The 12,560-nt window shown below is 36.9% G+C and overlaps 1 protein-coding gene across 1 annotated transcript in view; it reads right to left on the reverse strand.

The window, feature by feature from the left end:
• LOC113232741 overlaps nt 1-12,560 on the reverse strand; it is a 46,508-nt gene extending 33,948 nt beyond the window's left edge. Inside the window, exon 1 of the mRNA XM_026467518.1 lies at nt 10,662-12,560. Within this exon, the coding sequence (XP_026323303.1) occupies nt 10,662-12,560 (1,899 nt within the window). The remainder of the gene's footprint in view (nt 1-10,661) is intronic.

Here is a 12,560-nt window from a genome sequence, read left to right on the forward strand (position 1 = left end):
GGAACTGTTCTACGTTTGTGAGTGATTGAAGTTTCCTTGAGAAGTTAAAGAAGATTCTCCATGACGCGAAGTAGCGTATTTGGATATACACTTCCATTTGATTGTATAGATGCATAACAGGCGGATGTTATCTGAGATTTTAGTACTTGAGAATCCATTGATACGTTTTGTTTCCATGAACGTGTTGGAATATTGTACCTTTGTACAACTTTTTCGTCAACAAAACTTGCTGTACTCCCAGTATCGATTAGGGCTTTGACATTTATCCCATTTAGCTTTATTGGGATTACACATCTATTCAAGCCTACTGTAGCTACAAATAAACTAGACGAGATCGAATCTCCCTCTTCTGTATTTGCAGTAGATGCTGAAGTTTGACTCCGACATGATTTAGCGAAGTGCCCGCGTTTCCCACACTTTAAACACGTGCTGTTAGCGGCAGGGCAAAACCGACGTTGATGTCTAAGATGTCCGCAGTAGTAACATTTCTCAACTAGATTATCTCGTGTATATAGTTGGATTTTATTTTTATTAACGCTATTGCTAACAACGGCAACATGAGATGAAGCATCAGCATGAGACGGAGTATTAAAACTTACAGATTGAATCTCCGCAGACTCTAAAGCGCGCGCTTTGTTCCGAGTTTCATCCAGAGTTAATGTTAGACTTTCTAATAATCGCTGACGTATTTGCGGTGATCTTAAGCCAGCTATGAATGCTCCGCGAATCGAGTCACTCTCATTCTCTTGAGCAGTGACGGCTTTGATATCACAGTCTTTGGCTAAGAGTTTTAAAGCTTGTACGTATTGATATATAGACTCATCAAGTTGTTGAGTACGAGTAGTCAGTTTATGTCTCGCGAAAATAATACTTTTTGGTTTCACGTAGATAACTTCTAGCGTTGAAATAGCGCACGAATAGGTTTCACAAAAAGCTATCATTTCATAAATTGTCGGTGATACATAATTGATCAGAAGTTTAAGCTTTACACTGTCTGAGTGATACATTTGTCCACTATCCGTAGTTGGTCTTGATTCCTGAAGAAAATTTTCAAATGGTTTTCTCCAATGCAGCCATTGTTGTTGATATGAAACATTCGACGTCAAATCAATTTCTAATCGATCGGGTTTTAAATATTTATACATTTCGTTCATTCTCAATTTTTAATTCAGTAAATTGAAATGAGAGAGCGTCTTGAAATAAGTAAATAGGTTTTACTGAATTAAAAATTACACGCACATTTTCTACAATGTTGACACTGACAATAAACCACGAGGTTTCACCACAACAACTAAACAAAAAAGTCAAATAATTACGAACGAAACATTTGTAATGGTTTTTATACATTGGTTAATTTACATATGTGTATTTTAAACATCTTTAGGTACTTGGATTGTAACTATGAAATTCCATCTACTATAAACTTCAAGGTAACAGTATTAACTTCTGGGCAACCAGAACACAAAGAATCAATTTAGAAAAGTTATTTTCCAAAATTGGTCCTACCGAAAATCGTACCCGGAACCTCATCATCTAGCGCCCAATGCTAACCGCTAGGCCACAGCGGGTATAGTTTAGGTTTTAAAAATCGGCAAAACATTGTGATGCCAACCAAAACATTATCTTCAAAATCGATCATAACGTACCTACTCTAGATGTATGTGTAGTCATTTATAAGAAACCTACTACCTATAATCTCATTTGCCGAACATTTCTTTCTTCGCAAAGGGCTCTCGAAAGCACCATTTTATACTGGCTATAAGTTCCAAGTCATTCATATACGCGAAGGGAGAAGACATTACCGAGGGGGTAGCGGGAGTGACCTGAGGGAGCACCCTCCTTGGGATAGATTTGAAGGTACAATCATTTTTTATGCGAGGGGGAATAATGCCCGAATACGAAGGGATACACCGAGGGAAGATAGGACATCTATTGTTTCTTGTCCGTTGGAACACTTAAATAACTTGTCAAAATTGTATTTTCTGCTGCAGTAAGTACTATTTGAGTACAATTCATTTTATTATTAACAGACTTTAAACAAAATTTGGGGTTCAATTCAATTCGACAGGGGCGACTAGCGCCACTCGCGACGCCTACAAAGAGCCTGGGTAGATCGCGGCGCAAGCGAAGTAAACAGCCTATTGTTTCCCAACACCATTTGCAATTGCACCATTTACACCGGAATTTCTAATCACTGGGGAAAATATAACTGCAAGTAGTACACTTTCATCACGTGCTAAATAGAGGGCGCCAAGCTATTGCTTGCACCCGGGCGCTACATTTGCCCGGCGCTGTGTGTTCGCTTTTGAATTTTTTTTTATAATATCAAGTGACGAACAAGTCGTGCGCCTGATGGTAAGCTACACGCCTGTCCATAACAGTTGCAGTGCCACTCAGAGCTTTAAATCGCAAAGATCTGAGGGGCACTGCCACAGCGCTCGTCACCCTGAGACATAAGTTGGTAAGTCCCATGTGCTTGTAATTTCACCAACACTCTTACCCTTCAAAACCGGAACACAGTAATGCTGACATTACTGCTTGGCGGCAAAAATAAGTAAGGTGGCAGTACTTCCCTGGAGGAGCTCTACCGCTACTGAAAATTGAGTGAGATCGGTCATAAATACGTCTGATATTTTTATAAAGACCTAAAAATAGTCAAAGAGAAAAGTGTGGATATTCCTTTTTTGAATATTAATTTTTCTTGATATTTTATATCACTGGGACTAAAACAGGTAAGCGAATGTGTTTATCATTGTTTATCTATAGAGAACAGAGAAGAAATTTTAGTCAAGATTTTTTGAAATCCCTTATTTCCTCCCGGTGTGACCTCGGAGCGTCGGCCCTCCGTAATAAAGAGCGTGTCTCGCAACTGCCATAAAGGCTGAACGCATTACTTTTTACACGACGCGATAAGGGCGCTTTTCTACGGACGCCCATGCCCGCACGCCGCGCATATTTCCGGACTAGGGCTGCCAAATACACATTTATATTGAACAGAAAAACTAATATACTCGTTAAATACAATAATTTAATAACTTTAAAAATAATGCATCTTGTCCTTGAAAATATTTCATTGAATGTTTTTGTTGTTTGTTGGGACTGGAGTTGGCTAGTTTTTCGTAATGGTTGTACACTAGAACTTTGATAATGTAACTAATTAATTAATGTACCTACCCAAAATTACATATAAACTACCTCCTTTTTATGTTCCACCTGTTATATTTTATCAATTTATTTTAATAGACTTAGTTATTGTTATTTTAACATACAAGAAGCATCATACGTGACGGACGCAAGACTTAGCTACCCATTGTACAGGGTATCCTAGTTTCGAAGGTAGGTTCATCTTCGCATCAATTTTTTGTTTTTTTTATACATTTTGGGAGAAAATGAATGATTTATTATTATTGTTGTTGTGTCTCGTGCAATAAAGTTATTTTGTAAAACAAATGTGATAGTTATTGTTTCTCAAAAATTATAATTGAATTTTGACTATAAGTGTCCTCAACAAACTTTTTTTTCTATTAATCATCTGATACGTGAGGCGCACTATAAGTTTCCGGAACGAATAAGAAAAAAATACAATAATTGGTCAGAAATGAATTTAATGTTTCTCAAAATATTCTCCGTTAGCGTTAATGCACTTTTTCATATGAATGAACCAATTTTGAAAACATTTATACCACTCCTCCGTGACAATCTCTGAAACATGTTTTTCATACTCTACGACAGCCTCAGGTGATGAAAATCGTTGACCGCGTAACTGGTTCTTAATTTTTGGAAATAAATAAAAGTCACAGGTCGGTACTGTATGCGGGAAGGCTCATAAGGTTAATGTTGTTCACCTTCGAAAAATCATTTGTCTGTCTGAGCGTGTGAGAACTGGCGTTATCGTGGTGCAAGAGGATATGGCGTTTACGGTTATTTTTACGGAGTTTGTCAATTACGTCCGGCAAACAAATGGTCATGTACCAATCACTATTCACAGTACAACGATTCTCCAAAGCAACAGTAGCCACGTGTCCAGTTTAATTAAAAAAAGAAGTAATCATCCGCTTAAAGACACTTTGCAAGTGCGCCACTTTGGTTCGTTTCGGCTCATCTCGAAAGACCCATACGCTTGATTGCTGCTTTGTTTTGGAATCGTAACTATAAATCCATTTTTCGTCACCTGTTACTATGTCCCACACCAAATTTGACGCCCCTTCATTGAATCTGGTAAGCATGGTATTGCACCAAGTGACGCGATCCGCCTTTTTGAGCCTCAGTCAAATTGTCTGGGATTCACCGAGAGCACAGCTTTTTCACGCCCAAATGTTTGTGTAGTATTAATTGTATTTGACTCATGCCTATGCCTAAAGATGCCCGAATCTCATAATACATGCCTGTACATGCCTGTCTGTTTTGATCATACAGCGCACAGCATCGATGTTTTTGTTGTTCACAGCAGTGGACGGGCGACCATCACGAAATTCGTCACTGAGATTCACACGACCGCGTTTGAATTCTGCGAACCATCTGTAAGTAGTCATCTTGCATAGTGCTTCATCGCCAAAAAAGCTAAGCGAAGCTCCGCTGAGCGGTAAAGTTACACTTAAAGTCGTAGAAAATCATACTACGAAAATTTTCACGAGTTAAATCCATGGTGATGTAGACAACCAATTTCTAAAATGACGCCACAATGTAAAAACAAGTGACATTCAGATGAAACAAACTGTGTTCTACAGCCAAAGGGTTCCATTTTCAAATGTTGTAATTACTTTTCAAATATTGTTTATGTAAGTGGCCAGTTCCGGAAACTTATAGTGCGCCCTATGTATTTAAGACATTCTGCGACTAATTTTGCGGTCTAAGTTAAAAATTAACACATTAAAATCACATTTTAGTTCATTTTATCACCTTTTTATCACGCCGCTTGAACAATTAAATTTCGATTATGTCAGTAACTTAACCAATGACATAGTAGATTATTTTATATCGTTCGTAAAAATCATTTACAGTACAAATTCTTCAAAAAAAGAAGACGTCTTGAGTTTTTAGGGTAATACCCTGGTTTAATTGCGGTATTCGTAGAACAGGGAACTTTCTAAGTTGAGATCTGATAAATATTTCGGACGAAAACCGTAAATGCACTGAATTCTAGGCTTCAAACTTGTAACTCACCTCTTTTTTTGCGTCAGAGATAGTTACATATTCGATTACGCGTTATGCTGTGAATTTTTAATTTTTCGGCTGACGGACTGATCCATACCTCCAATGAACACTACGCCAACTTAATTTTTGAACTTGTTCTGTTTTTATTTTGTTTATTGTTTCTTTCTTTTTTGACGTCTTTTTTTTCGAATTTTGTTTTTTTGTTTCTATATTGTTTTCCACAAAGTTCGGGTAGTATTAGTAAATATGGCTGTTTACAAAAACAGAAAATGACCCAAAATACAGTTAGTAGTGTTCGTTGGAGGTATTGTGAGGAGTGACAGAAGGTGAGTTCGTGTTCTTGTGTTTTAATACAGACTCTGTACTTCCCGAAATATACAATTTGAGAGGATTACTATTCAAAGTTGGAGTGAAAAATATTATTATTATTACGAGGAAGAAACTTTCATCTCTTCTCGGCAAAAACAGCCGTTAAAACCCAATACAAGGTCCGCAACAAGCATTAGAGAAATTTATAAGATTTGTAGATTAGAACCGCAGCTCAGTTGGCAGTGCAATAGCCACGTTGAAGCAACAGACACTGGTTTCGAGTCCAGTGGGATCGAAGGAATTTTTCATTGTGTTTGTGGAGTATTTTCACAAATAAATTAATAGCTTGGTAGTAAAACTTTTTTAAATATTAAGGACGGGACGAACAAGGCGTGTAGATGCCTGGTGGTAAGCTACACGCCTGTCCACAACAATTGCAGTGCCACTCAGAGCTTTAAATCGCAAAGATCTAAGCGGCACTGCCATTGCGCCCGTCACCCCAAGACATACGTTGACAAGTCTCATGTGCCTGCAGTTTCACCAGCACCCTTCAAAACAGGAACGTAGCAATGGTCATAATGTTTGGCGGCGGAAATAGGTAAGATGGCAGTACGTCATTGGACGTACTCTTTCATAAGAAGCTCTACTGCTGCAAATCTCTGACTAATTAATTACTGACAAAATAATTACTACAATGATTATTTATCCATAACGAACATTATGTCATTTACAATGACTGCATAATACATGGTTGAATATTTTAATTATAATTTATCAACAATTACATATTATTTAATTTTGCTAACCCTAAAGTGGCTCTCTGGTGCGCTGACCGGAAGATGGGAGATTTCGGCGAACAGCGTTTGGGCCCGGACGAGGCCAAAATCGATATTATTGCATTTTTCTTTTACGTCTTACCGAAATCACCTTTTACTTATATAACTAAATCGTATATATAATATACAATACCGCGCGCGCGGACTCAGCTGCTGGCCCGCCATTCACGCGTGCCCTCGCTACTCTCAATCGAGTAGCTGATGCAATTAACTTACTTCATTGCACTCTGAGTGAATTCAAAAGGGTTGCCTTACATTGTAATATGTTATGTTTCTTAAATTATTTAATTTATGTGCCTTCTCGAACGAATTAGGTTTTGCCTGTAATGTTCGTGTTAAGTTGCGATGTACAAATAAATAAATAAACTTCGATCGTAAATCGGTTTCCACGACAGTGATATTTCTAACGCACTTTTTTTATGTTACTAAGTGACGGGACGAATAAGTCGTGCGCCTGGTGGTAAGCGACACGCGTGTCCATAGCAGTTGCAGTGCCATCAGAGTCCTATGCACCTGTAATTTCACCAGCACCCTTTAAAACTTGGCGGCTGAAATAAGTAAGGTGTCAGTACTTCCCTGGATGAACACTTTCACAAGGAGCTCGACTAAGCAAAAATGGCAAGCTAAGCAAGTTTTTCGTATTTAGAAAGCGAACTTTGTCCACATTTAAGCAAAAAATTACAAACTCAAAATATAATTTAATTTCTTGCTTAAATTTATATTTAGTTTAAGTCTTAAATTATGCAAAGATTTTGCTTTAATCTTTGGTAATTTAACCTCTAAATACCTCCATAGTGGAGTCCCGGGTTCGATTCGCGGGCCGAGAGAAATATTTGTATGGCCTCATAAGTCCCACATTTATTTCTCTCATGAGTTTGGGTGTAATTTCTGGTTGTCTATGTGTGTCCATGGCACTCGCGATACAGGGTTTCCCTAGTACGTAGTAAGTAGCGTTATTATTGAACACATCGAGTAAAAAAACGTAATAATAAAAAAAGGTACTAAATATGTTTGAGAATCTTGTTTCACGGTATTTATTAAAATGCTTTGTTTACAAAATGACTGAATGATATGGCTCTTGATAAAAGACAAAACATTTCCTAATGTCCAATGCTAAAAAAATATAGGCATAGTCGTTTTGTAAATATATACGAAAAACTTGCTATGTTCGCCATGTTTGTTTAGTCGAAATCCAAGTTCGTTTTTTAAACCTCGGCCTAAATGCGGCATTCAGTGAGAGACGCATTAACGAACAAAGTGAGTTCTCCCATTAACCAATGACGTATTATCAAAAACAAAAGACTGGCGCCATTCAAATAGAATGTCGAATTTGGTTTATTTAAAAATGCATTAATGTTCTTTAACTTTTTAATCGTTTGCGGGCAACACAGACGCCTGGCGGTCACGTAGGCGGACGTCGGTAAACAAAACACTAATTAGATTGTTTAATTGTTTAAACTAATGGCAATTTGATGTTTCTTTGCTGTCACCGGCATTACTTTTGTAGTTCCATGAACGTTATTTGTGTGACAATAAAAAATCCTTTAAGAGTTTTTTGTTTTTTATTTATTTTACATTTCACATGGATGGGTGTAGCAAATTACTTAAAATTAAGATTAGAATCATAATTAAGATAAATTTTGGACTTGATTAACATCGATTTTATATTATTATTTACACCTACACTTATTGTTATACATATATATTATTTATATTTAGTTCAAAATTCTAAATGTATCTGGATTTGTATAAGAATTTGTTACACTATATTATGATAATTATTAACAATCGTCATTCAAGAACTGTCTTACAGAGTGGTACTTAGCACTTCGAGTTAGCAGTACTTACATTTTTAAGTAGACGGCAAAAAGAATTATACCCTGATTTTTTAATTTAACATCAGCGGATGCTGATTCAGATGCTAATGCGTATGCTGATGCGGATGCTGATGCAGATGCTGATTCGTATGCTAATTTTGTATATTAAAAAAAAAAAAACAAGAAAAATTTAAGGTCGTTGCCCTCACTTATACATCCCCTATTTGTACTAAATGCTATACAAATAGTGGATACATAAGTGAGGGCACCGACTGTACAAAATATAATTTCAATGATTTTGTGACATTTATTAACAAAAGAATCAACCTGCACCTTGCTTGATTGATTGTTTTCATAACAATCAATCTGCCTAGCTTAATCGTTCTGGAATTTTATTTAAATTAATTTAATATAATAATATCAACATACATTTACATAAAAAAACTGCTGAGCTGCTTTTCCGGCTTACAGCCTGTTTAAGGAAGATTTGTAAGTTATTCCAGCGTGCCTTTAAGGTCATGTCACGACTCAAACATCTGGAATGAATATCAGCGTCGATATGAGGACGCGGATTTTTCAATTTACGCTCATTATCCGCGATGCGGCTGCTGATATTCGCAACAACCCGGACTTGTACGGAGTTACCGTACTTATCTTACTTTTACTATGGTTGCAGTGTCGTAATTGTAATGTCATCAGATTTCTATAGTACACCAAATTTACAATCAGTCGGACAAGTGGAAAATAAATATTCATTTTATGATAGAGATTGTAGTAGCAGTAGAGTTCCTTGTGAAAGACTTCGTCTAATATATTATAGTAGTAATGCCACCTTACCTATTTCTGCCACCAAGCAGTAATGTCAGATTACTGTGTTTAAATTTAGAGGGGTAATGGTGTTGGTGAAATTACAGGGACTTGTCAACTTATGCCTCAGGATGACCGGCGCAATAGTAATGCCCCTCAGATCTTTGCAATTTAAAGCTCTGAGTAGCACTGCAACTGTTATTGACAGGCGTGTAGCTTACCATCAGGCGCACTACTTGTTCGTCTCGTCAGTTGATACTATAAAAAAAAAAGATCTCTATACTAAGTGAGAAAAAAGCTAATACTCCTTAAACAGTTGAGCAGACAGAAAATGAAACAATTTTTTTTTTCAGATGTAAGTCGCGTATATTTGTTTTTTCAAACATGGCTGTAAATGGGTCGGAACGTTGATTTGTTTGAAAAAACATATATACCTACTTACAGGGTTAAAATACCTGCTAACAACCTCGCAGGACTCAATTATCAACATCATAAATTCAAAGTCAAAGTCGAAGTCAAAGAATCATTTACTTCACAGGTAAAATAAATTTACACTTGAAAACGTCACGTTGAAGCTACTGCTCGTTCACTACGCTAACTTCCCTGAGAAGAACGAGCAAGAATCTCTAGGGATTGCTCTTTTAAAATAGACTTAAATGCTATAGAATACACTTTGAATCAAATTTGTGTGAAATCTGGAACCATGTCGTCCTTCCATACATCTTTATTTAACACGTAGTCTTCAATTTTGCAATATAACTTTTCAATCAAAATATTTTTAATGTAGTTTTTAAAGTTAGGAAATGATAATCTTAATATATGCTTCGGAATCTTATTGTAAAAACGTATACATTTCCCCATAAAAGCGTCGTTTACCTTGGTTTGGACTTAGCTTTAGGGTAAAACTAGACAATACGCCCCACTTTTTTTTAGAGTTCAATGAAATCAAATTCTGGAGATATTCAATCAATATCTTTATTTTGGAACAATATTTGGTATTTTAGGAACTATTTGTGAATTATTTAATGTAATACAGACCAATAAATGCCTTTTGGTGACAATTTTTTTTAAAGATGAGGTGGGGCGTTTTGTAAAATGACTGTTGGCTAATATGCCTCACTAGTATTACAAAATGCCCCAGTTTAAAAATCACATTTTCTTGCTATTCTTATGCTAAATGAACTACTTATAAAGGCAAAAATTCAGTCTTAATATTATTTTGTATCTAAAAATTCTAAAAATCTACCTATATTATACGAAAAGAAATTAAAAAAAAATCAAAAATGCAAATGCTTCTTTCAAAATCACAGTTTTCTTACTGGCATTAATTTTGTACTACGATAAATCAGTCTTCAAACATTTAACATTAGGTATAGGACTATTTCTTGACAGTTACTCTTTTTGCTTTTCGACCACAGCGATTGCATAAAGGGTTATACATGGTACAAAACTCATGCAACCATGCAGAACACGACGTACACTGAATCCAGTCTTCTGACGATTTCGTATGAAAATAATTTTCGGTGCATTCCGCACATCTGTCTGTGTCTTCATCGGATATTTCATCCTCTGAAACAACTGATATATTTTCATCGTTACTATCAGATGAAGATGAGTATTCTATCTTCTTTTTTTTTTGTAGTTTTGAAGGATCTTTCTTTAATTTTTTTTGTCGACTTCTGTCTTTTTCTCCAATTGTTTTTTGCTTCTTTGTGCGACTTTTATGACTTTCATTTACTTTTCTCTTTCTGGCGCTCGTGTTTTGTCTTAGTTTCCCAGCTTCAACTTTCTGTTTCTTTTTATCTGCAATTAATTTTCTTTTTTGTATATGCTCATCAGAAGTTAGAATAACGGCTTTTTGCTTCTTTTTTGATAGTACGAATGGCAGTTTCGGTACAGGATGGATTTCACTTAAAATTTTGGAAGGCGTATCTTTGGAGTCGGCAGTTACGGTCTTTTCAGGTATTATTTGTTCAATCAGATCCATGTCATTTAATTCAATGCTATGTGGTTCAGTAGGACGCTTCTGCGGACATTTTTTGGGGGTTGCTGGAGAAAGAGTCATTATTTGTATCGGTGAATGAATAGCACTTGTAGAATCATCTGACTTGTTTTTATTGGCTGTTTGTTCTTCAAAATTAGCTTCAAGTTCAGGAACGCGACAACGAAGCGGCGAATGTATTGTCGCTGTGGTGACCAAAATATTACCAGATCCTTGTTCACTGGGTGATGTGGGTGTTGACGCAGTAGTCATCAAAACGTACTCGGAACGATGTTGTTTTGAAGTTTCGGCCTCCAGTTCAAGGTTGATCTGCTGTGACGCTATGGGTAAATCTGGAAGTGTAGCCGAAGGACCTACAAGCAATGACATGGACTCTGTCGAAGTATCATCTTCATCATTTTGGGCGTTTTCGACCAAATCTTGCTCTCGCAAAGAATCTGACAAGGAGAAGTAGTGTTCAGGAATAGCACTAGGGTTGAAGGGATAGATTCCACACGACTTCAAGGCTGATACGCCATTTCGTATAGTAGCAGCTTTACCCCAAGCCCCGCCGATCAGTTTTGAAACGTCATATCGTGTCAGTTTCTTATCTTTATTTCTTACCATCCATGCTCTTGCTTCTTGAGCAAAGTACATCTTCAGAGGACGAAAAAATGCTCTATCTAGTGGTTGAAGGGCGTGTGTTGTGTGACTAGGGAGACACAACAATATCACGTTGTTTTCTTTGGCCACTTCCAGTAGTCGTATGTTATTACTGTGCGAGCTGTGTCCATCTAAAACCAACAGCGTCTTTCTTTGACTTTTGTGGCGTAGAAACACTTCTTCAAACCACTTCATGAAAAGATCTGAATTAATGTAGGAAGACTTTTTATTCATAAAAACTTGGGATCCAGGGGGGAGTCCCTCGGAAAACTGTGGCTTACTGTATGTTCCTTTGTATATCAGTACTGGAGGAATAAAGTTTCCTTGGGCATTGCAGCAAGCAATAACTGTGACATTTTCCCCTTTTTCACAGCTAGTGAGCGTGAAAACGTCTCTGGCTCCTTTTGTGGCTACCACTTTGCCAGCTTTATTGTTCACTTGGATGCCAGACTCGTCCATATTATATATGTCTTCAGGGTGGTTGGCAAAATCATTTTTTTCATAGAGTTTGGTTAGTAAATCGAAAAAGTATTTGACGTCCTCTCGATTAACTCCATAAGCCCGAGCAAGCGATAATCCTTCTGACTGTCTCGTACTTAATTCAGGGTTACGTTTCATAAATCCCATAAACCAGGTGTTGCCCGCAGATGCCGAACTTTCTAAAAATGGATTTTTTATTTCAAGTTTCTTTGCTATTTGAAATGCCATCTCTTTAACATCTTTTCTCTCTGGGGCAAATCCAACTTGTTCTAATTTTTTTATATGAGCAACTATCTTTTTTTCATGCTCGATGGAAAATACTGGGTTGCGACCAAGGGGAACCTTTAATTTTCCAGATAGAAGATGCCTTCTGAGTGTCCGAGATGGGATTTTGAAAGTTCTGGAAGCTTCATTGACACCCATTACTTTATTTCGAACTTTCTCCATAGCCTTTTCCAGGTCTTCCGACGCCCATGACGCTCTCAGAGTACTTCTTTGGTATTTTCGAGGCAT

This window comes from Hyposmocoma kahamanoa, unplaced genomic scaffold, assembly GCF_003589595.1.
Source record: "Hyposmocoma kahamanoa isolate Upper Pololo Valley unplaced genomic scaffold, ASM358959v1 78, whole genome shotgun sequence".
NCBI lineage: Eukaryota > Metazoa > Arthropoda > Insecta > Lepidoptera > Cosmopterigidae > Hyposmocoma > Hyposmocoma kahamanoa.